Source organism: Arvicola amphibius, chromosome 18, assembly GCF_903992535.2.
Source record: "Arvicola amphibius chromosome 18, mArvAmp1.2, whole genome shotgun sequence".
In the NCBI taxonomy this organism is placed as follows: domain Eukaryota; kingdom Metazoa; phylum Chordata; class Mammalia; order Rodentia; family Cricetidae; genus Arvicola; species Arvicola amphibius.
The window spans coordinates 10041393-10067669 of record NC_052064.1 but is presented as its reverse complement, the minus strand read 5'-3'; the positions used below and the strand labels follow the sequence as shown (position 1 = coordinate 10067669).

Here is a 26277-nt window from a genome sequence, read left to right as displayed (position 1 = left end):
ATTCTGCACTGCAATAGGCCCAAGGCAGATTCTTTATTAACCAATGGTAATAAAATATATTCACAGCATACAGAGGGGAATCCCACATCAAAGACAGGAACTCAAACAGGCCAGAAAACTGGAGGCAGGAGCTGATGCAGAGGCCATGAGGGGAGCTGCTTACTGGCTTGCTCAACCTGCTTTCTTATAGAACCCAGGGCCACCAGCCCTGGACTGGGCTCTCCTCCATTGATCACTAATTAGGAAAAAGCCCTACTGCTGGATCTCATTTCCTTAGCTGAGGTTCCCTCCTTTCAACTGACTCCCGCTTGTGTCAAGTTGATATAAAACTATCTAGCCCATCATCCTTGTGAGTTGACTGTGCTGGGTGCTGCCCTAGACAATGCTGGATGCTTGCCTGGAAGGAGGTATTGCTAGGACAGAAAATATTAGCACTTGTGGATAGAGATGTCAGGCAGCAACCCAGAAGCTGCTATGGGGTAAAACGGAGGGCTGGCGGCGAAGGAAGAGCAAGCACCTAGAGTAAAGAAGAACTTTCAGGCTATGACAGCTGACAGCTTGACTGTATCCCAGGAAAGGCAAGGTTTTCTGTGATTCCTGCAATGATGGCTGGGAACTCAGAGATGTTAAACAGAAAACTAAAAAGAAACAAGAAAGCAACAATATTCGTTTTCCACTCGATGCCAACTACTCCTAAACACAGACATGCACATGTGATTGAGCTCACATGGCAGAAGTTATCATTGAAGCACACGGAGCACAGGGCACTGTGGGGTGGCGGGATCCGTGTGTCTTTGTCACAAGCGCACAGGACTCTGCAGTAGATGTACAGCTGACAGACTCATAAAGGCAGAACCACAAGTGTACAACTTACGGGACAACCCATTTTGTGGAGCTGCGGGACCACGTGTCATTTGGAAAAGTCGCTGCCATATCCGTGGAAACCTTGTGAAGCCATGATGCTTCCCTTCGAAATGGGATCCTTCCCAGAACACCCCAGCAGTGTGACCTCCGCAGGGCAATGACCTTGCTCCATTCCCCCACACTGTGAGGCCTGGGAGCCATAACACTCATTCTTTGTCCTACCAGTCCAATTTACGTAGAGTTAATCCATCAAAATTACCTGCAAACAGACCACATAGAAATTTCTGTAGAAGACAGCCACGGAGCAGGAAGGCAGCACGCCTCACCTTCGCTAACAAACAAATCTGGGCATCCCCAAAGCTGGTTATGACAAAAGAGATTAGCTGAGGAGAATGGGTGAATCCAGGATTCAGGGATGCTTAGTAACTTTATCTAATGGTTTGGGAGGTCAGGTATTTCCCCTTGAATGGCCGGCTCTTGCCTGGGTGGTGTTACCTGTTCCAGAGTACTGCTTTGTCAGCTTCTACCTGCCCTCTTTCTGGTTTTGAGATGCATATTATCATTGTCCCTGCCTATGGAGTTTTCCAGCTACCTCTGTGAAAACTAAAAACCTCGCGGAGATCAGCCCTTACTCCTACTCTCCTCTTTGTCGCTGCTTCTAGTTCTTCCCCTTATTCTCCTTCCTCTTTCTTCTCCTTATTCTTCCCCTTATTTTTCTTCTTCTTCGCGCCCCTTCGCTTCACTTTTTCCCCTCACATGAAAAATAAAGAACCTGCAGAGGTAATGTACTTGGGTTAATTTTTTACCGGCAGATCCTCGCCTGCCGTAGACATCCTATTCTGAGCCCTGAGGGGGTACTGAGGCGGGTACTCAAGGCTCCCGATATTTCTTGTTGTTCTTAACTGCACATGTGGACTCTGGTCTGATGCCTGCAACCTCCCCCATCCCCCCTACCTCCGGCCACCCTGGGACTCCACTCTTCAGAACCCATTCTTTACTTTTGCTTAATTCTTATTCTGACTAGCTCAGTATGTAAATACATCTTGTTGGAGATGTAATTTTGTTGAATACTTGAAAATTTAGTTGCAAGTTGTTCTTTTTGCTAAAACGCTATCATTCGCACTTGAATATTTTCCACACAGGGATTCTCCTCACAGTCTAGGGCTTTGTGTTTTCATGGCCGGAGAGCTAAGTTTTCCGTAGAAGTATTTGACAAAGATATATTGTGCCTATCCATGCCTAATGAAGCACTAACCACAGTAAATGGTGAGTGACATTTTAATCAATTCAGTCCTGTCAGTGCCCGCCAAGGGCATGGTGAAGTGTAATTTTTTAATCTTTCACTTTTCAATGACGGAGAATGCCAGGATGAAAAGATTGCATCAGTTATATATCAGAAGTTTTCTTACAAGGTATCATAAAAGTAAGTTGATTTTTTTTTAAAATTTGTTTTAGTCTTTTAGAAGCTGGTCTTCTAGACAGCAGAAGTAGGTCCGTTTTGCAAGTAGGTACCTTTCTTCAGAGAAAAGTGGGATAAATTTATGGCCACCTTAGTGCACAAAGTAGCTCCAGCTTTCATTAGATAATGGTGCATTTCAGCGAACCGCAGCTAAAGAAAATTACCTGCTAGGTTAGTTAATGAGGAAGCTTGGTGAGTTAGTGTTGAATTTAGACTGTGTTTCACACTTAACCTGATTTAATTTACTAGTTGATTGTTTCATTGTTTTTTTTTTTTTAGCACATCTCTAATACATGCTCACAGGATTTATCTGAGCCCCCCCCCCCAAACTGCTTTCAAAACAGTTATGAAGATCATTTTAGATTCCTGCTGCAGGGTCTGACTTGGAGACAAGCCACCCCACCATCACTTAGGAACTTGTTAGAAATTCAGATTCTCAGCCTCGGCCCTCACCCAGAAAGCAGAACCCAGGTTCTGATTACATCCCAGGACCAGCATACACATTAGATGGAGAAGCTACTCCCATGTCGCTTTGGGATTTCTGCTGCCGACGTAATGCTGAGAGGCAGAAAGGCAAAACAATCAAGTTGCATTGAGTTTGGGGTCTGTTCAACTGCTTGCGCCTTCTTCTTGATTCGCAGTACCCTTCCGAAAGGGTTGAAGCTGCAGATCTAGAAAGCTGTGACTAAGTGTTTAGACTGCAATGGAGGCCTCCTAGAGCTCGCAGTTGGAGAAGCCTGCATGCAGAGGTGCAGCTTCTCCCTGCAGCTCAATGGGTCCCTGCGGTCTCTGTCTGCGGTCTCAAGTCTGATCAGGATTATAATAAACAGGAATTTCAGAATGCATATCAGTAGGTGGTTTTGTTAACCTCACCCCATTCCATCAGTTTTAGAATTTGGTTATATACTCAACCACAAGGGTCAAGAGAGAGGAAGATGCTCAGGGACAGAAAACGGCATTTCCAATATGGCTGTGAGCCCCTCAAGTGAGAGCTGCAGTCTAATAAACAGTATTTTTCTAAACTTAAAGCTTAAACATGGGAGTTAAGAGAACTGGAAGACTATGACACAGGTCAGTGTGGTGTGGGCTCCTCCAGGGAGAGTCACAAGTGTCTAAGAGTTAGTTAGAGATGCCATTTGGTAGCTTTCAGTTACATCTCAATAGGTTACTAAGCAGCTTCCCACCCCCTGTATCCCTGTACCCCCCTCGTCATCCTTCTCATTCTGATGGGATTAGACTGGGGTAGGGCACTTTGGATTGGATTGTAATCTGATCAACCAAAACCAGGAGCTTTGGGGATTGCACAAGGGGTTGCTCGTGGGATTTCTACAGAGTTGCAGGGTTCCGGCTGGGAAAGCATGGCCCTAAGTAGTTGTTTTCTGTGCCGGAACGCTTGCTTGCTTCTAACCCGAAGGGTCTTTCCCTCCTCGTGTCCCCATCCTCTCCTGTCTTCCTCCTGCTTCTCTATGAGATGATGCAGCAGCCAAGGGGAGGGTTCTCTAGAACGTCTGCCTGTTACTTGGCCTTTCAACTTCCCTAACTGAGAGGTAAATAAAATCTCTTTATAAACAGAGCTAGTCTGCTTTGTGTATTTCATGATAGGAACAACAGCAAAAGGGCTGTATATGCCTCCAATCTCCATTATTTAGTACAAGGAGAAAAAAAATTTAAGATATAATGTAAAAACAGTGGCTTCCCCCTTTATCAGCATACAGTGATGTGGGCATAGTATAGACAGATAGAAAAAAAAAAAAACCTCTCCTGGAACCATAGATCCCAGCAGCTGTGCATTTACATATAAAATTCAATTTAAAAGACTGGATTTCCTAGTATTTATGTTATAAAATAAATGGTAATGCTTTCAAGAAATTCCTGAAAGAGGTTCTCCCCTCCTCTTCTAAAGAGAACACAAAAGCTCTGTGATGATGGCTCATGGAGAGAAGTTCTTTCACTCCTAGCCAACTCCCGAGTCCTCCATTTAGACAGGGTTTCTCTGTAGCTTTGGTGCCTGTCTAGCTCTTGTAGACCAGGCTGGCCTCGAACTCACAGAGATCTGTCTGCCTCTGCCTCCCAAGTGCTGGGATTAAAGGCGTGAGACACCACCACCTGGCTACAGTATCATTTCCGAAGTGTAGTGCATAAGGAGATGAATTCATTCTCAGCAAACCGTTCGATGCAGTCAGCTTGCCCTGTCTGTTGAAGGGGCACATAACTGATAGGGCAGAGAAAGAGGAGAGCACACAGAACGGTTCCTTCATGGGAAGTTGAAGGACTTTTATTGCTGTTTGGCAGTTCCAGTAAAAAGGAACCCGCATTTAACAATACGGATACACTGTGTCCTTCTATTTTTTGTGTTCTATAAGGTCACTAAGTACAATTTTGTAGTTCTGTTGTGTAAGCCTATTTTTCATTTTTCTTTTGCATTATAATTTCTATATGGTCGCTAAGTATAATTCTTTCAACTTCATTTATGTACCCTTCAGTGCCTTTGAGGAATATGGTGTCATAGGAAACATCCATTAGGAACAAAAGTCGAAATCCCTTAGCAAGCTAAGCAGTTAAAAGCCTACGGAATAACTGTATCACTTTGTTCCAGCTTAACAGAGCTGTAGTGTAGGTTTGTCTTCTAAATATCATATTTTGGAGGTGACATAAACGAATAAATGTAGCTGTAAAAGAAATTCTGTAGGCAGTGTCACCCTTACCTCCCCCACCCACCAGGCAGCTCAGCTCTGCACAGATAGGATTGTGGTTGGCCCCTGCTGAGGCTCCTCGGAGTCAGAGTTGCTGGGTGTGGGGGCAATGTGAAAGAAGGCAGGGAACAGAGAGTTTATTCTTACATACAAACAGGAAGGTGTGGGTATTCCAAATCCACAGTAAAGACAGTGGAAACTCAGGTCAGTATTCTTGGAAAGAATTCTCGACAGGAAAAAAAAAAATCTAGAAAACCACCATACTAGCATTTTAAGTAGATGTAATCAGACATCTGAACTCCATCTGTCTGGAATGATATGAAACTAATTCTCATTCCCCAAGTGAAATTGTGTTCATGAGGTAACGCGGGACTTTGTGCAGACGTTTTTTGGCAGCACACACCCTTGTGTGTGTTTAAGTTGAAGTTATGTGGCATGCGTGCATTGCGGGAAAGGAATTTCTACTAGTGTATGACTTTAATGCAGAACAGTGTTGATCACAACTGTGGTGACAACTGGAGCCGCTGCACAGAAGTGGGTCACTCGTCTGTCTTTTACCCCGAGGGATATGGTATAGTAAGTCAGGAAACCTAAATGCATCCAAGGTGGAAACAGGAAAAAAATGATAATGAATGATTATGAAGTAAAGAGCTGTCTGTATACTCTTGTCTCTTGTGCAGGAATGAGAGCTCTATGTTAGTTCTTTGCCATTAGCATGACTTCTCTGGTTTATTCCAGTTTCCCTTCATCCTATTCTAAATGACTTGTTCTTCCAAATGTCAGCACAAGCATTTGACTGGCTGTTTGCCTGTGTTGTGGGTAGGTGTTGTGAGCATGGCAGGCAGTTCAGGTAGGTGGCAAGTCTGAGCTCACTGGATGATGGATGCATTGAGATAGGGTATGACTAGTGTAAGCTCATGCAGGGAGACTATCTTGTCTGCTGGGAAGTCCAGGGAAGGCTTCCTGGAGGGGATGACATTGCCCCAGGATTGCAGAGGCTGAATTGCATTCGGAGCTCAGGAGTGAGCAGGTAAAGAGATAGTGCTGTAGGGTAAGGCCATGCGAGCATTTCTGTTTGGCCGGCGGCGAGCCTGACTCAGCAACCCTGTGTGTAGATGCCTTGAGCCACCTCAGTAGCTCATGCCTGGGCAGAATCTTTGGGGTTTGTGGTCAGAGCGTTTGTGGTTTTTAAAAGTTGCCCAGATGATGCTGATTCAGAGTGCCCTGAGCAGCTGGAAGTACAGCCCATTACGAGCTGTGAAATATAGTTGGGAGGGAGCTGGAAAGGGTGTTCTGAGGCTCCCCTGTGTCAAGCCAAGGACGTTCTCACTGTGACCTACAGGTGTAAAGGGACCACTAAAACCTGCTTCTTGATTGGTTTCCATCGTGTTCAAGCTAGGGTAGCTGCATACATTTTGAGCTCTTTCTGGGCAATAGGAAAAGTGGGGTGCAGAGTGTGCCTCAGTTTGGGCTGATCATTGAGAGTGTTATTGATTCATTGCCTCTTCCCTGGGTTGGGTTTAATCTCTGATTTGGACTTGTAAACAGAATTGAAGTTTTTGTAATGATTCCTTTCTTTCCAGGGGAGTTGGCTGCATCTTTGTTGAGATGATCCAGGGAGTCGCCGCATTTCCAGGAATGAAAGACATTCAGGATCAACTTGAACGAATATTTCTGGTAAGTTTTGCGCAAAGTGCTTCTCAGAAAAAAAATGTGTCTCTAATTAGTTACTTAATGACTTAATGATCTGCCGGAAATACTTTAAACCATTTTTGTCCATGTTGTCACATTTGCTTTTGCCTTTAAAAAGCAGGGAATTCATTGACCAGTGTGCCTTCAAATTGTCATATGTGAATAAAATGATAGAATTGTAAGGATGACTGAGATAAGAGGAGTATAGAATGATGGGCTGTAATTAATATGCAGGCATAATGGTTTCAAGTAAAGTATGTAGAGATCCACAGACTTCCAAGAAGATGGAGCTCATCTAGGCCCTTCCCTCCACGCCTGCACATTAGGCTTCGACTGCGAACTGTCTGTAACGTTGAATACGGAGTATAGTAGGTGCCTGAGGCATGGTGACCATGCAGAGAAACAGCCAGGTCTTTAAGACCGTTCTCAGGTATGAGAAGTCACATGGTGGCAGGTGAGGAAAACGGCACATCCCTCTGTCATCTTCCTCAGACCATAGCTCCTCTCTCACTGTGAAACCCAAAGGCGAGACGTTCTACAAAATTCCCTATGCACACTCTTCAATCCTTGCCATTGTCATCAAAAACAAGGGACGTCTGACAAACTGTCATGACCCAGGGGACACTGAGAACGCGTGACAGCCTGGAGGAAACTGGTGGCAAGGGTGAATCCCTGGATCAGCAGAACACAGCTTGGAAAACCAGAGGAATGTCTATGAAGGGGGCGGGGGCTTAGCTAATGCCCATGTATAATAATGGGCTTTTTTATTTGTTGCAAATGTATGGGTAAAACTTGAACAAGAGAAGCTGCGTGAGGGTATTCAAGAACCCTTACTAATATTTTTGCAATCTTTATATAATTTTGAATTTTTTTGTAAAACTGAAGGCGTATCTTGAGTTTTGGCAAATCTGTTATATTGAGGCAGCTCGTCTGAGTCTGTCCTGCTCTGTCTTGTTTTGTCTTGGTGTCTTTGGACAAGGCCTCCCTCACTTTCTGAAACTGTTCCCTCATAGATGAAAGTGGTATGTGAACAGAATGCTTCTCAAGGGTCACTTTGAGGAAATCATCGACTTAGCAATTGAAAGTGCTTCTTAAGTCCTGCCATACAATAAGCACGGGCTGCGTTGATTCTATCATTCTCATGGCAAGTAGTTTCATTCGGTGGAATTTTTATGTTAGGCAGTAGTCAGAAATATATTATTTAAAACCCAGAATACTATGCAGATAAATGAAAGATTTTATTAAAAGTATTTAAACTAAACACATTGCCATAGCACACACTCCCGTAACTCTCTTTACTTAACAAAACTCCCTGTGAAAACGCTGAGGTGTTTTTAGTGCAGACATGTGTCAGGTGATGGACTGTCACTCACTCTGGAGACGGGGGTTCTCCCCTTTGGTATAAGAGGACAGGAGGATACTGTGCACAGATTGAGACTCTGCCACCCCTGTGTCTCCCTCACTGCCAGCTGTGGAATGACGGGAAAGGGGACTGGAAACAAAGGGATTCCGTCACGCAGCGTCCCCTCTTCTAGTTGCTCTGTGATGACAAACGGAAGAATAGGAGGTCTTCCTTCAGAGAGCTGAAGGGCTGAATTTTCTCTTTCTCCTAGAGGTTATCTCTATCTCTTTCTTTCAACTTTATTAGACGTTCTGTCTACAGTGCTGAAGTGAACTCTCATGACTACAGGATCATGTGTTTCTATAAAGGAAAACCTCCATAATGTCCAAAACATAAAAGCCGAAGTGTCGCCCTCCATCCCTCCATGCTCCCCCTCACACAAAACCGCGTTTCGTGTTTTCATATGTACGCATCATTGAATTCCTTTATATACGCTTTACAGTTTGTCTTGTCTGCCATTTTGTAGCTCCCATTTTCATTTCATGGTATGTAACAAACACTTTTCACTGGAGAAAATTTGGAAGCATCATCATTTTTAATGACAGAATGTCTCACTGTATGGATGAGACACTATGTATCTGATCTATTATTTTTAAAAAGCTACTAGAAGCTACATTGTATCCCTATTAAGACTAGTCATTAGAATTGAAAAAATTTCTTAATATAATAAATTTTCATAAATTTGTTGTGTTCTTATATGTCCATTACTTCATCTAAACACACAAAGCTCCTCATCCACTTGTACTCATCAAAATCTCTTATGTTTTTTTTTTTCTTTGAACTGTGTTGGGTCTGTAGATTATTTGAGAAACAAATAATATAATATTGAGCTACTTCTCCTAAAACTAAATTATTCATGTAATATGCATGAGTCATAATATGTGAATAATTTAATTCTCTTAATTTTTCGGATTTATGTCATGTTTAAGAGTGATCTGCCTGCATGTATGTCTTGGCACCGCATGCTTTCATGGTGTCCACAGAGGTCACGAGGGACTGTTGGATTCCTTGGTATGGAGTTCTGGACAGGTAAGCTGCTATGCAGGCATTAGGAATCAATCCTGAGTCCTCTAGAAGAAGAGGTATTTTAACCACTTATCAGTTTAGTTGTTGTTACTGTTTTGGGTTTCATGCAGTCTAGCATAGCCTCAAACTCTTTATGTAGATGAGGGTGACCTTGACTTTCCTGTTCCCTCTCACAACTGCTGGGGTGGCAGATGTGGGCCACCATGCCTAGCTTTATGCAGCACTGGGGTTGACCCTAGGACGTTGTGTATATTGACAAGTATTCGACCGACTGAGCTGTGCATCCAATTCCACATGTATAACCCTTATAAACATATTTTTGTTTTCTTTTTTCTATAATCTTCTAATTCATTATTTTAAACAGTTTATCCATAAGGATTCTTCTCCTTTTATTCCTTTTTCCTGTTTCTAAATATGATGTGTGCATGCATGTTCACATGTGTGGAGGTGGCTGAGTGTGCATGTCTATATACGAGAATAAGTGTGGAGGGTCAGATTTGATATTGGAATCTTTCTGGATTTCTGTTCCATCTTATTCTTTGGAAGCAGGTTGTCTTAATTTAAACCAGAACTCACCCTAAGGCTAGTCTTGCTGGAAAACTTGTTCTGGGATGCCCTGACTCCTTTATCTGAGACTGGAGTTATAAGCATGCCAGTGGACATGCCTGATGCATAGGTGGATTCCAGGGACCCAAACTTCAATAGTTCCTGTAGCAACTGTTTTAACCTCTGAGCCATTTTTCACCAAGCCTTTCTACATATTCTGTGACTCTTTGAAACAATTGCAAAAATCATTTTAATGAGGTATTTTTATATTTTATCTATAACATGCTAAATCATGTCTAAATATTTAACCTTCAGATTTAATACCCAGCTGTAGTCATTATATAACTCAGTTACATTCTGAGACTAATTTCTAGTTACATTCTAGACATTTCTAATTAATTTTAAATTCTGAATCCTATCAAACAATAATTATATAACCTTTCCAAATTTTAAAATTCGTATTTTGCTAAAATAATTACTTTCCTATACTTAAAATGAGAAAGTTAGGTCATCACCTTTTTAACGTCAGCACTTGGGAAGCAGAAGCAGAAGGGTCAGGATTTCAAGGCCGACCATGGCAATATAGCAAGTTCTAGGTCACTCTGCTGCCCAAGACCCGATCTCAAAAAACTATTAAATAAATAAATGACAAAGCATAAAAGGGACTAGTTTCTTCTTGTATATTATTTTAGGATGAGATAAAAAAAAAAACCAACCTGAATGGTGATATAAATGAATTATATGATAAAGCAATAAAACTAAGAAGTTGAGTTTCACAACAACAAATTCTTACTGGAAATGTTTGTCAAATGCAAATAATTCACACCAGGGAGCATTTGTTGGATCTCTTTCTGTATGGATATTTAACTCCTATTTCTTAATTTTATGGCAATGCTTTTCTAATTTTATGGGTATCCAGAGACATTTGAGCCCTGGCCAGGCTTTTAATAAGCCAGGAAAATAAATCATTACAAATTTCCCACGGGATTATTGATGTAGTAAGTCATGATTGGCTCTTCTTAGAGCACAGAGACCTGTGAATACAGATAACATCATGACTACTGGCAATAATGGTTTCATTTCCCATATGTACTTGAGGGACATAACACCCTTTAAGATGAAATATCCTTTGATGGTTAGGAGCTGAAGATCATCTGTGGAAGAGTGCTGGTTCAGAATGAAATGATCAGACATTTTGCCTAGAAGAATTAGACAAAAATCAAACTAAGAAATTTAGGAACTTTGGACATCAAATGTTATAATCTTACATATTTTATAATCTCCCCTGGAATGTTGATTTTTGCTAGTGGGGCTGTATAACATACTCAGAAGCCACTCTCAGGACTCTCTGATCGCTGGATAAGAACATCGAAGAAACTCAATAAGGGAAAGATTGCTTTTCCTCTGTGACCTTTTATATCTGGCCTAAACAGAAAGGATGTTAATTGGGGATTAAATCCCCTTTAACAGGCTTCTACTTGAAACTGCGAAACCTCTTTTCTAAAGCGGCAGTTGGATATCTGGGCTCTGGTAAAGCATTGCCAAGGAGACCATCAACTTTGAGAGTCATGAAACATGGTGTTATTTGGTTTATTTGGCATCTTAATTTTGAGATTAAGCCAGTTATTTTCCTGCGAACTGTACATACAAAAGTGGTTGATAGCCTTGAAGCACAAAATTAATACTCAAAATAGTCAATATAATTAGCTTGCACATACCGAGTCTTTATTAAAAAAATATCCAAGGCAGCAAAGATCAGCCAGCTAAAGCCTTTCTGTTTTCCTTTCTTTGTATTTCACTGTTTTGGTGTGAGAAAGGTGGTTACATTTTAAACGAATACAATTAATTCAGTTTCATAGCATCATAACCACGTTGGTATACAAAGTGAGCTAGCGTTGCTGCAGTCTGCAGTCTCACATGAAATCATTTTCCTTGGGTTCATGATGTCCATATGCAAGACACCGAGGTGTCAGAGTTTTTGCAAAGCCTATTTACCCCACGTGAGGCTGCATGCGAATAGGGAGCGAGTTCTCCAAGGAGCAGCTGGCTCTGCTGATAGACGGACAGAGTGATTTGTTCTCATTTCGTCAGCATTGGCTATTTTAAAACACAACACGGTGTGTCCTCGTCACCTATATTAGCTCAGAGCATAAGCATACGATATGTTCATTTAGGTGGGTGAGCCAAATCAGAGCTAATAAAATAAGAGTTTGGATTCTGAGCACGTTGTTCTGGCTTGAAAAAAAAGAAGCCCACACGGCAGAACCCTGGGAATATGTGCCTTTCACTTCCAAACAGCTGAGCAAATGGCAGAGGGTGCACGCACAGCTGTCAGAAACTTTGGCAGGTGCTTCTGGGTTTATGTGGCTCGCGGCCCAAAGCACAGCAGTGGTGACAGAGAGGGCACATGGTTGTGTTCTACAGGCCTGTTCTTCTTCTCCCGTCTTTGAATGCTGATTGCCCTGACAGACTCACTCATCTCTACCTGCTAGGTCTCCTAGCCTGCAGTTGTTAACCTACTTTAAATTATTTGATTAAAATATTCCCCTTCATTGGTATACGTGTCATTCAGGATGTGTGTGTGTGTGTGTGTGTGTGTGTGTGTGTGCGCGCACGCTCACATGCCACAGTGCACATGTGGAGAGCTTTTTGGTGTCAGTTCTTTCTGCTGTGTATGACCCTCATGTTTGGTGTTAAATTAATTGACCTCTTGTTGACCAAAATTTTAATTCTAAAGATGCATGGTATTGCAAGATTAGGCCTCGGGCTTGTAGATGCTTAAAGAAGACATTTCTCGGAGAGGTTTCACGGAGCATTGAAGGAAGAACAGGGCTGAAGGTAGACGTGGAAATAAGAGGGACATGTGGGGATACGCAGGAGGTCATGGCTTAGCTCTAGGGTAGGGTCAGTAGGAGTGGACCTTGTATGTGTACACAGAGGACTGTTCAGAACTGGTGCTGGGTGAGATTTCATTCCCACAAGAGAAGATGATCAATAAGCAAACAAACAGGTACTGTATTTCTGTGGTTGCTGTGAGAAGCACTGGCTTTCTAACCATGTTGAGGTGCTGTCTCTGAAGATGGTACTTATTGGTTGAAGGTAGTGGGCAGAAGGCATAAAGATACTAGGAATGTGAGTACTTCAGGCTGAAGGAATAGCTCATGACCACAGCATTAAAATGAAAGTCTTTAAGACCACGTCTGTTAAGTGAAAGCCATTCTTTGTATTCCAGGTGATTCTGCACACTCTTACTGCTTGACCTCCTTTACAAAAGCATTTCTCCCCTTGGGATGTTTGCTGTGTGTGAATCACTCGGGTCGGGTATAGCTTACTATATCAAATATGAAACCTAATCAACAAAGAGCCTTTACAAAGACGAAATTATGAGATGGTTGGCCATAAGGGCCTCCGCGTTAGTTCCCCATGAGAGTTGGCACAGAGAGGAGGCAGGGAGAAATGTTTCTATTTGGGAGAACAGGTGATAGCTCAGAGAAGAGAGAAGATGCCCAGAGCAGCAAGCCTGTGCTCACTGTTGAATGGCAGCGCTGGAAGGTGAAGGGTTTCTCCTCTGCCTCCTGTGTAGTTGTCAGCACTAGCGCTGGAGGGGCAGGGGGGCTTCTTTTATGCCTCTTGTATACAGAAGGGTTAATGATGGTGCTGAAAGAAAAAAGGCCCTGTTTGTAGCTTTTGAGCCAGTACTTCTATGATGATAGATTGGCAAAGCTAAGTTACAGGGAATTCTGTAAGTGGGCTGTGAAAGTTGAAAAACCATGAATATAGCCATCTCTAAGACATGGATCAGTATAGGGGGTTGATGTTACCCTATAGGTACTTTTTCATCAATATTTATATGTTTTATGATACATCATAAATGTATCTTTTTTCTTTTACTGAAAATAGATTTGTTTCTCATATAATATATGCTGATTATGGTTTCCCCTCCCTCTAGTCCTCCCAGTTCCAGCCACCACCCCTCCCATCCAGATCCATTCCCTTTCTGTCTCTCATTAGAAAAAGAAACAGGCTTCAAAGGGACAATAATAAAATGAAAATTAATACATTGTAATAGGGTGATACACACAAAAGAGAAGGAAAAGAGACCCAGAGAAGGCACAAGAAAGAGACCCACTCATTCACACACTCAGGATCCCATAAAAACTCTGGAAGCCATAGTACATATACAAAGTACCTGTATGGTAAAAAGAAGATTTTATATATACACACATATATACATATATATACATAATAAGACAAAATTAAAAATAAGAAAGGAATAGTCCCGACATGATGTTCTGAGAAAGGGAACCTTCAGAAATGCTCTTGGGTCCTTTTTCTAGTGGCCATACTGGCCATTTACTGCTGGGCCTGCAGCTACCCTTAAGTGTAATTTGTTTCCTCAGTGAGACTCCCTTGGAGGAAGCTGAATTTTAATTTGTAAGTGGTTTTTAATTGGAGATTGCTCTTGGGTTAGAGGTGGGGGCCTGTGTCCACTTCTTTGTTCAGCTCTAGGACCCTATCTGATGCAGCTCCGTGCAGGCCCTGTGAATGCTGCCTCAATCTCTCTAAGTTCATATGTGTGTTGATCTTGTTGGTTTTGAAAACCTTGTTTTCTTCCTGTCCTTCATCCCTTCTGGCCTTTTACACTCTTTCTGTCTCCTCTTCCATGGAGTTCCATGAGCCCTTTTGGGGAATAATTTCATAGAGACACCCTGTTTAGGGCTGAGTGTTCCAAGGTGTCTCACCCTCGGCATAGTGTCTGGTCATGGCTCTCTGCATTTGTTGCCATTTGCTGTAGGAGGGATCTTCTCTGATGATGGCTGAGCAAGGCACTGATCTGCTTCCACGGGTGGAGTTTCATCGTAAATATTTTTCAATGGTATAGGTTAGGGTATTTTTAAATGACACTGAAGATTGAGGAAGGTATAGTTGTTAGATCCCAGCTTTGCAGAAAGCCAGAGAGGATGAGGAGATGAGGTGTGCCTTGAAAGGAAGATGAGAGACTTGAATAAAACTGTAGAGAGCAATGAAAAATTCAGAAGTACATCGCAGGTTCTATGAATGAAAGGGGGGGTAGGGTCAGCACAGCCATGTAAATGGGGGAGACAATGACAGGGTATCTAATACTCTCTCACTGTAGGGACAGTAACAGGTGATAATTTGTGACTATTACTTGACCAGGAGAGGAGGCAGTTGCTGACCACTTATTGAGGACTTTTGTTGATTTGAGACATTGTTATAAAAACAGTAATGGTTTTATTTCCAATTTCTAAATTTATAACTGTTTACTTTCTTATTAATATGGTCATTTTTATAATTGTTATAGCTCCGTTGCCTGTCTGTAGTTCCTGGCTATGGTTAGTAGTATTTACTAATGATTATTTTCAGTTTAAACTAATATAGTCCCATTTTATATTATATATAATTATAATAGATAGTAAACATATTTAATATAAAATAATAAATATTTTACCATTTTGCCAAGAAAGAGATGAATTGTTTGCATAAGTTTCCTCACTATTCCAATCTTGTTTCATCATGCAGCCAACCAAAAACTGTGGGTTTTAAATTAATATTAATAATTTCATAAATGCATCTTTCCTGTTTCAGAGTAAGTAACTCAGTAAAGGCTTGCCTGGGAAGTTCTGGGACTGGATAAGAATTCACGGCTAGTGCTGGACTGAGCAGAGATTGGAGCAGGCAGCCTGGCTAAACACTTCTGTCCCTCTTTGTAGAGTCTTGGTAGAGTTATCCCAAAGGTTCTCTGCCTGAACTAGCTTAGGCTTCCTCACCCACAGTGGTTGGGTTCTAAGAGCAGGTATCCCAAGAGAAGCAAATGAAGCCACTGGGTCTCTCTTAAATGAGCCTCAAAAGTCAACAGAGTAGCTCTCTGTTGGGCAAAGCAATCATTTATCCTTCCCAAAGTCCAGAAGAGATGCCGACTCTAATTCTATGAGGGAGGAATATCAAATATAATCGGACTACTTTTTAGAACTGTTACTATGGCTGTCTCAATTTTCATCAAATAATGTGAGGCTCATAGACAACTTTGTCGGGAGACATATTCTGCCAACCTTCTCTTCGAACTCCTATTTTTATTTCCATATTTTCCCCCAAGGCTCATTGTGGTCCTCACAATGTGTGCTGTTTGCCATGATAATGTGCAGGTGTGAACTTTCACCTTATTTCTCTCGGGCCATTGGGTACTTCCTTTGCTCACCCTCCTTCCTTCCCCTTTACACTAGCAAGTTCGTGGATGTGTTCAACTGAAAGACTGGTTAAATACTACTGTAGTGTAACAGATCTGAGACAGGTGGAGAAATTACACTTTGTAAATTCTCAGGATGTTAATGGATTGTCACATAACTCAAATTCTGCCCTTTTTTTTTGAAGCCTTTCTTTCTATTGTAAGTATATATCCACATGTAAGGAAAAGACTCTTCCTTAGGACAGAACTTCTCTTATTGTGTAGGCAGCATTTGAGATGGTTCTCCTTTTTGGCAAACTGGATTGGATACAGTGAGTTGTTTCTAATAATTAGAATATGGAGATGTGTAGCAATTCTCAGTTTAAACTATAAAAATGTCATTACTTCTGAGGCTGGTTAAATGGCTCACCAATTTGGAGCACTTTTTGCTCTTGCAGAGGACCAGGGCTCTGTTCTCAGCATCCACATGATGGCTCACTGACATCCTAACTCCAGTTCCAGGGGATCTGTGCCCTCCTGTGACTTCCACCTATACCCAGCATGCATCTGGTGCACGTATATGTAGGTAGAATATTCATACACATAAAATTATGCCAACTTTAAAAAGTAACCTTTTAAGACAAAACAGTTGTGACTTTTCCTCTAATGCTGTTCTGTACCCAGTACCGTGCGCACAAGGAAATGCAGATCTGGATCAGCTTGTCCCGGCACCATGACTGATGATCTCTGGCAGGCATTACTTGATTGATAATGTGTTTCCCGCACTGATTTTGTAACTCCCCCTCTCTTACTCCCCAGGAAAGCTTACCCTTCAAAGTGAGTCAGTCTTGGCTATTAATCTTTTTTGTGAAGAACAGCTTCACTTGAAAGGGGACCTTCAATCATCACCTGCCCAAACCCCTGCAAGGAAACAAATCTTCCTCCAAATATTTTCCTCTCACTTCATCACTCAAGTCTCTATTAAATATCTTGGAGAAAATCTGTAGCTGTTTGATTAAAATTCGTCTTATAAAATAATCTACCCAAGTCATCGGAGCATTGCCTTTGGAGAGCAATTTCTGTCTAAGTCAAGCTAACAGACATCTGGCCTTGGAAGTGGTTCATCCTCCATCTCTCTTGTCTTCAGACAGGGATAGGCTTGCATTCTCCAGGCTGTGTAGATACCATGGCGATTTGTATTCTTTCCAGACTCCCTTTCCTTGTAAGCTTACACGTACTAGAAAAGTGTTGTGTACATTCTCTTAGTATAATAAGTGATCTAAACAAAGGTTTTATGGACTTTTTAAATGGCTGTATGCATACAATGCGTCCAGGTTCTCAGGCTCTGCTTGGGAATCCATTGTCTCCAGGACAAGAACAGATGTCAGGATTACCCTTTAGCATTCATGGCTTCCAGTCTCTGGTGACCATGCAAGAATCTGGTGACAATTGAGAGGCTGTATTAGTTACTTTTCTGCTGCTGTAAGAGAGTGGGACGACTAGAAGCAATTTCTAGAAAAGAGATTCTATTTTGGCTTATGGTTCCACAGGGAGTATCTACAATAGCCAGAAGGAGCAGGTAGCTGACTGACTGATTATATTTGATCCATGCACATGGAACAGAGTGGGAATGGTCTTAGGAGGTGGAGAAGTTGGTCCAAGAATAAGGCTATAAACCTTCAAAGCCCATCCCAGATAGAGCCTTCCTCTAGCAAGGCTCTACCTCCTAAAGGTTTCAAGACCTCCCCAAACAGTGACACCAACTGAGACCAAGTATTCAAACACTGGAGTCCATTGGAGGAGGGACATTCCTCATTCACACCATCACAGGGACACTTCCTGTGCTAGCCAGCCTTTGCGCTTAATGCTTACATATTTGTCTAAACATAATTCATCATTCTACTAGCAATGGCCCCTGTGCCTTGGTGGAGTTCTCTGAATCCCCAGCTGGAAGTTGCCTCTCCTTTTTCACCTCTAGTTCCTGCATCAACCTGTCTGCTACCTCCCTACCTCCCTTCAATTTCCACTTTATACCGCATTCATTACTGCTGTTTTTATTCAGTTATCGGGGTATAAGGCTCAGTTGGAGGCATGGAAAGGAGAGGGGACTTTGTGCGTTGCAAGCCCCGGTGTACACCGTGACACCGCCTCTATCGCAACTCATAATGCCTAGATGCAAGGAGTGGTACTTGCAATTTCTTGAACTTATTTTTCAGTCATTTGATTTTTTTTGGTGACACTCTGTGGCCTCACTACATAAGATTTAACTGTGTAGCCCATCCTTGTCTCAAACTCATGGTTATCCTCCTACTTAATCTCTAGAATAGTAGTTTGAGCTACCATGCTCAGCTTTCTCTGCTCGTCTTGAAACACATACTTAGGAAAATTGCGTGGGAATGACTTTAGGAAGCCCATAAAAATTTGAAGATACTTTCTTTCTTATTTAAAAAATAGATGTGTTTTTGTTTTCTTCCCTTTCTCCGTTTGGAGTTCTTGGTTCTAATAGCATCCAATCCCAAAAAGATAACATTGATCATTCAGAGTTCTTTTCACTGAAGTTCATTTGAACAGATAACTATCTATTCACTTTAAGCAAAATCCACTTTTAACAATGTTTTGTGTTTCCTGGGTGGAAAGCAAGCAGTTGAAGGTGTTGAGGAACCCATTTTGAAGAACAACGTTAGACGAGTTTCTTATCTCCTCACACTTAGGCAAAATGAGAATAGTGCTCACACCTCATACAGAATAGTGATGTCTGCACACCTGACCTTGTGTACTTCCGACCTTAGAGCCAATTCCTTTATCACTTGGGGCTGTGATGTGCTCAGAAGTAACAATTTCTCTTTTTGAAAGCGTTTACAGAGTTTCCATTAAATTTTCTTTTGAAGACGGTGTTACTCTGAGGGAATGAAAAAGTTACAATTATGGGGACACTAAATATGTCTATATATTATTTACAAGTTTTCTTTCTCATAGTAAAACTTCATTCTAGAGCTAAATAATCAGGAAGTGAATTGAATAGCTGATCTCCAGATTCCAGTCTTCCTTCTCTACCGCAGTGCTGAACTGGATACTGTTGTTAGCGGCACTAGCTTAGGAAATTACGGCCCCTCCCTAGCACATATCTAAGCACATGTAAGACAGTATGATTTCTTTCCAAATCCTAAGTTCAATTATTTCAGTAATTTTAAAAATAATATTCATGTGGACTCTCTATATCTTCTATTCAGTTATCTTTTTGGAATACAAATTGAGGCACCCAGGGGCATTGAGAGGGCGCTGGCTCTAGACCCATGTCCCGAGTTTGATCTCCTAGACCCATGCGGGGGATGGGAAAATGTGCTCCCATCACACATGCCTTGGCATGTTCATGCCCCCTCCCTTTGGTACACACTAAATAAATTAATATGATATTATTAATAATTATAATTTAATATACTAATAATCAGCAACCCTATCCACTGTACCTTGGGGCATGCTTGGGATGGGAGGATATTACTGATGATAATTCTAATTTAGTGGTTAATTTGGTTTGAAGTGGTCACAATGGGAGCATTCGTTTATTTGCCCAGCCCTGTATCATCCTTTCTTTCAACAGAGGAAGAGATGCTCAACCCCATTATCCTTTACACAAAACTCAGTGCCATTAATAGGAAATAATGTCTTGCCTTTGAGTTTTAAGATCAGGATGATCTATTTTTGCAGACATGAGTAATATGTGACACTTATTGAGTTGTCATTGTCACTAATAAAATATTGTGTCCTGGCCATTGCTTTCACATTTATTTCTTGTTTCCTTATGAGACAGGATCTCAGGTATAGCAGGCTGGCCTCCAACTGAACTTCTCATCATCCTACCTCCATATTCCAAATACTGAGACTGCAGTTCTATACAGCAGGTCACTTTTATTTTGCATTTAAAGACTAATGAGTGAGCCCCACTGTTGCAGAATATTAATTCAAGATGTGTTGCACTCATTTATGGTGTGAAATATTTGTTTAATGATGCAAAGACTTGTTACACTTGTCTGATCAAATAAAATTAACCTAGGGTCAGGAGACTCCATCAGCTACTAGCTGACAGGAAGTGGTAGGGAGGAACCATGTGTAGCTAGGGTTCTTAAGTGGGGGTGGAGCAGAAGGACAAGCTGTTCTTTGGGGAGACTCCAGCTAGGAGAGAAGGTTAGCTAATTGCTACTCAGCCTCTCTGAGTGAGCAGGATTTCACCTCGACCTTTGAATCCTGAGTTCTGTAGAGGGGTAGAGATCTGGGTAAAGCCAGATAGAGCCAGTGCCTGAGGGAACAGAACTCTGCCTGATTAGGAGAACTGCTACAGGAAGCTGTGGAGTTGCAGTTGCTAATTTCCAGGACAGCAGTTGCCTAAGGGCCGCTACCAAATTTAATGGAAAGCATTAAACCACTCAAATCACTTTGCTTTCCCTACAATGTATTTTGTTGACTTCTGGTATCCAAAGTAGTCATTTTGCTCATGAAAGTGCTATTTAAGAAAGAAAAGAAACGTGGAGGGCTGATGGGGAGGGGGTGTTTCAATAAGCCAACTGTGTGCTGTCAATTTGCTCAGAAAGTTAGCAAGTGGAATAAAGTTCAAGAGCTGCTTTTGACTAACTTGTTAGGCCCACAGCTTAAAAACTGAGTTTGACAAAACCATAGAATCCAGTTAAGGATTTGTGTTTGAGTTCAGAGGCTTGCATCCAAATCAAAGGAGTGTCCTCTGCCTCCCTGTCAGCATCCTCCCATCTCTCCTCCTGTGCTCCTCCCAAGAAGCAGCTACGTTGTGTTTCTCTGTGCTCTGCTCACTCCTATGTGGTTCCCACTGCTGTCGGTATAGCAGGTATAGCAGGCTGGCCTCAAACCGAACTTCTCATCATCCTACCTCCATATTCCAAATACTGAGACTGCAGTTCTATACAGCAGGTCACTTTTATTTTGCATTTAGAGACTAATGAGTGAGCCCCGCTGTTGCGGAATATTAATTTAAGATGTGTTACACTCATTTATTTATTGTGTGAAATATTTGTTTAATGATGCAATGTGCCAGGGTTTATGTTTATGGCACTGAGATGACATCCAGGAAAGCTTTGGACAGGTGGCAGGACTGAGATTCGTAAGTGCCAGTCATCCTTTAAGATGTCGCTACCATGACAGAATTGTTTATTCCTTCCACATTACCTGACTGATGCCTTGGCGGTGTTCCTGAGCTTCGAGACAGCCTGTGGCCATACTTAGGACAAATTTTAGGAAGAAAGAAAAATAGATAAATGTGTCCAAGAGGGTCTTTCTCCAACAGTTTTTGGTGTTTTTCTGTCCAAGTCTCCTGCTTTGCCTTCCTAACAGACCCAGCCAGGCCTCTGCAGCAGGCTAATTAAGAGATGAGTGATTGTGGAAAGCAGAGAGAAGAGAGTTAGCCAATGTGGTCGCCCTAGGAAGCGGGGAAGATGAGGCAATGCTGCAGCCACAAGTTGTGCTTCCAGGTGTCCATGTGAGCCTGAGTTAAAGAGGAGGGAGAATTGGGGCGGCATAGAGATGAATACTCCGCTTAGCCGTCCTGATCATGGTGTGGGCTAGTTGATGACGGCCTCCCTCTGGCTCTGCAAAGTGCTTCCCAGAAGTCAGCGCTGGCATCTAATGCTCCCCAGAAGTCAGCGCTGGCATCTCTGTTTCTCGTGACATGACTGCCTCTACTCTACAGTGCAGCCTTATGGTGATGAATCATTGCCTGCAGGTTCCCGTTGCTTGGGGACAGTTTGAGTCCCAAGTTATAAACATGTTTTATTCATCAGCCTGTTGTTTCTGGAGTTGAAGGTGACTCCAGAGGAGCCAGGCTGTGGTGTACACCATTAATCCCAGCACTCACTCTGGAGGCAGAGGCAGCGGAATCTCTGTGTGTTCCAGGCCAGCCTGGTCTACAAAGCAAGCTCCACCCCGCCAGAGAAACTTAGTGAGACCCTGTCTTTAAAAAAATGAAATAATTGAAGGAACATGGAGCCAGAGAGAGATAAAATAGTATCAGCTTGATGAGGAATCAGTGCCTTTCAAACACTGAATATGAGCGACTTCTGCAGAGGCCGAATCAATCAGCAAACAAAAATATTGCTTCAGTCAGTTGGTCATTACAGATTTTTCTTGTAGTCTTGTGATCTGAAAACTCTTCAGATTATTATCTCCCCTCATGTTCTTCAGCAAGCATGGGTTAAAAATCCTTCTTTTCACTCCTTTTCTTTTGTTCTAGTTCATCTATTTACGACAAAATTTTATCACAGTGAAATTGGCTTTTAAATATTGTGGAGCAACAGTACACTGTCTAGAATGACAGATTAATTACCTCCTTTCCCCCCTGCGGGAGCCTTGTAAGAATCTGAAGGCATTTCTTGGCTGATAGCTTACCCCTAAGGTCTGTGTGTTCTACCAAAAATAATGAAAAAAGGAAATTTACCCCTGCCCCTGGCTCTCAGGGTACATAGCTTTGATAATACCAGCCTGTCATTTTGAATGATAAAATATAACTGGCTTAGGACAGAGAAGAAAGGAAATGATGAAATTCTATCCTTGGCATGTTGTAGTCAAACCTGCTGGATAAATGATCTAATGGTACTGAAAACAGAACTTGAAGGGACTTCCAATAATGGCTCTACCTCTCTCTCTTTTCCTTTTATTGGGAAAGGCAGTATTTTTCTCAGAGATGAGCATAGCAACTGTCTTTTTATCCTGTTACTCTGTCTGTCTCCTGTAGTATGTAATTCTACTTCACACTCAGGAGGAAATTAGGATATATTTAGTGATTTGTGCATCATGTCCTGGCCGTGTTCATGGAACAAAATTGGCTGACTTGAGTATAATGAGTTATCTTTATTAAAATATTTCTGTCATAATATGCTGACAGAACTTAAACCTGATAGAGGTGTTGAAAGCCCCTTCTCTGTGTTACACCATGTTAAAGTCCAGGAAAAAAATCTGATGCTACTTAACCATTCATTCTAAAGGCTTGAGACTCATGTATCCAGGAGATGAAAGTTGGTAAAAATGGTTCAAAGCATTTTTAAAGAGAAATTCTAAAACAGAAGAACAGGGCCCACTACCTTCCCATATAAAATGAAGTAAGAGTATCCACAATTTTCAAAGAAAGAATCCCTTAGTAGTGTAGTTCCTCTTTAAAATGGAATTTCACCAATAATCTTGAGACTCCTAAATCCCATGTTCTTGCCTCCTGTTCCTACCATGCAACTGTTCTGTTTGGAGAAGTATGGCTCTGCCAGGAACATCCCATGAGAGCCACCAGAACAGAAGATTCTTGATGTTTCTCCAAATTGTTCATCTTTCTCCACCATAGTTAGATTTCTGTCTTAAAATCTCTACTAACTTAAGATTAAAGTCATAGGGGGCTGGAGAGATGGCTCAGTGGTTAAGAGCATTGCCTACTCTTCCAAAGGTCCTGAGTTCAATTCCCAGCAACCACATGGTAGCTCACAACCATCTGTAATGAGGTCTGGTGCCCTCTTCTGGCTAACTGTATACATAATAGATAGATAGATAGATAGATAGATAGATAGATAGATAGATAGATAGATAGATAGATAAAGTCATAAAGATTCCTGTATGTCTCAATTCATAGTTTTCACTAAAGTGTTGATTACAGCCTTCTGAGTTCCTTTAGCTATTATTATTCAAATTATTTGTGCTGCATAGATAGGTATTTTAATCCCATAGCGTCGCATTTCACAGTCCTGAGCTTGGTGTTTCTTTTATTAATGCTTGATTATAAGTTAAATCAACGAATATTTACTAAACCTTTACCTCAGATTATTTATTGCGATAAGAACCATGATACAAAGATAAAAAGACATCGTCCCTGTATCCTGGTACCTCCCAGTGTGGCCAGGGAGAAAGACAGGGAAGGGTGTTACTATAATGTGTGGTAACAAGACCTCGTGTCTGTAGCCTGCTTAGTAACCCATCCACTAGTGTCTCATAGGAATACCAGATGTAAACAATCTCAGTCTTGATTCTTGATGTATCACATACAAAGTAATTCACATTTCTTCTCCACATTTTCCTCTCTAGCAATATCAGATGTCAACAATCTCAGTCTTGATTCTTGATGTATCATATACAAAGTAATTCACATTTTCCTCTCTAGTAAGTGACAGCAATTAAAGAATCATTCTGCGTTCTCATCCCCTCCCTGTGCTAATAGAATGGATCAGATAGTTATCCTTGTTCATGTCCTAAAGTAGATACTGATTTGGCACACAGTTTACAACACCTTTTTCTAAGATGCCGTTATATCTTCATTGATCATCACCACCGCGCCCATCTTGCCTTCATCCTGAGTGCTCCTCTCATTTTCCCTGGCAACCAGAGTGTTTTAGTAGCTTGTTAGCTTGCATATCTCAGAAGAAACAGCAATGGTGTGTCTCAGAAAACAACTGGTGGGTGTCCCCAGGTTGTGCTTCATGTGTTCTCCAGCCTTGGCATCTCTTATCTCCACAACTCCTGCTCTGTTGAGTATGGCCACCATCCACCTAGTTAAGCCTCAAAAATTGCTGCAGCGTTCAGGAGCCTTTTCTTAAGGGCACAGCCTAGAAGTTGCTTGCTCTCTCTCATGAATTTTGTCCAGAGTCCTGCAACATGATATGACATGATAAAATGCCACCACATGTTCAAAGAGCGTTCCAGAAGATTGACTGCCATTAGAGGAAATAAGCAGTGCTTATAAGTAAACTTTCACATAGGGCAGTTGTTCAGAGCCAAATTATGTCCAGTCTTTAATAACTTTGTGTTGTACTTTGATTAAAATATTAAACAGATTCTTCCAAATACTGCCTATCAGATGTGTGCAGTCGGCTAAAGCAGTACTTTGAAGTACTTTATGGAATTAAAAGCTTACATGAGGAACTGGAAAAGTTTGACATCAATGATTCATGTGCTTATTCTATGAAGTAGGAGAATAGAAGCAAATTAAATCAAAGCCAACCAGAAAGAAAACAATAATAAATGTCAAAGAAGAGATATGAAATTGAAAGCAAAACCAATTAAAAGCATCAACAAAGTCAAGAGCAGTTATCACTTAGACCCACTGGTCAAGAAATAAAAATGGGGGGTATTTGCAGAACCGGGATGGGGGGAAGCAAAACGATGGGAGACAGGCGCTTGGCTGGAGCTGGTTCACAGCTGCAGGTCAGACACAGGGGGCAAGGAGTCCCAGGCCTATGCCAGACTGGCTTCTGGTGGGCTGAAGCTGGCAGGCTGAGAAGTCCTGCTGGAGAGACATGCAAGGCTGCAAGTGGAGCATCTCCAGGTGACCAGGGCACTGCTAGGGTCTCCTGGCTCTACCTAGATCAGGTCACGAGCCTTCCTCCTCCAGGGTCCCTTCCACATCTTTGACCTGACAAAACTGATAGATAGCATGTCTTCTGGAAAGAGGGAAGTGCCGCAGGCAGCTGCTTGGAGCTTAATGGCATTGCCTTGGAAGCGGAGTTTGTAATGTCCACCATGAAAGTTGACTGAAAAATTCAAAAACGTTTTCATTTTCAAACATGTGAATGTGTATAATGTTATTATTGACTAATGGGTGACAAAATCGGGCTTACATACCGTGAGTTAATGGTGATCATCCCATTTAAAGATTGCAACTCCAGTTCAGTAGACTTGTGGTCAGGAAGCCGTGGAATATAAATAATTTAAGCAGAGTTTGTTGCTCTTGGGTGAAATGGCTCATTCTGGCAGATCTCTAAGGTTTAGGATTTCACATTCCAGGGTGTGGCTGCAGTACCATTCTGACACAGAATTAGCATCTCTAATTAATGTTATATAAATCAGAGGCTGGGGAAGCGGGGCCATCAGTGACTGTTCCTTGTAAGGCAAATGGTATTTTTAGGAGCAAAGAGAATTTTTCTTTTCGTCCACATGGCACTCAACAGATGGCGATGTGGGCAGATCCGAAGTGGTTCATAAAGACGTTCAGTCTTATCCTTGTCCCACCCTAGAGGCAGTGATGGCTACGAGCTCATTCAGACAGCGCTGCCCAAGATGGTGCCAGCCATCCCCGTGGGTGGACCCTGCTGCACCCTGCAGACAGGCAGTGCCCGGAACAGAAGGGTGGCTGGAGACAGCTTGTTTCTGCCTGCTGGCTGTGCTCAGAATAAGCACAGCCAGGCCTGTTTCAGTGTGGAAAAGAATTTGGAGTTTTTCTTCCCCTGGCATTCCTTAATTTGTAAAAAATAAATCCTAATGCTGAGATCATTGTTCCTCAGAAGATTCCACTTTTATTTAGTCTTAATCTTTCATTCCATTTGCTGTATAAGCTGCCTCTGCCCAGAGTCTTAGCCTGTAACTGGGTAGATAAAAGGAGTAGGGGAGTTGCTGAGCCTGTGGTCTGCTTTATACCAGAAGG

General features: G+C 42.0%; 1 protein-coding gene across 1 annotated transcript in view; it reads left to right on the top strand.

Annotated features, from left to right (window-relative positions):
* Cdk14 (cyclin dependent kinase 14) overlaps positions 1–26277 on the top strand; it is a 529530-nt gene that overhangs the window by 329503 nt on the left and 173750 nt on the right. The window contains exon 10 of the mRNA XM_038315331.1: positions 6600–6693. Coding sequence (XP_038171259.1) covers positions 6600–6693 — 94 coding nt within the window. The remainder of the gene's footprint in view (positions 1–6599; positions 6694–26277) is intronic.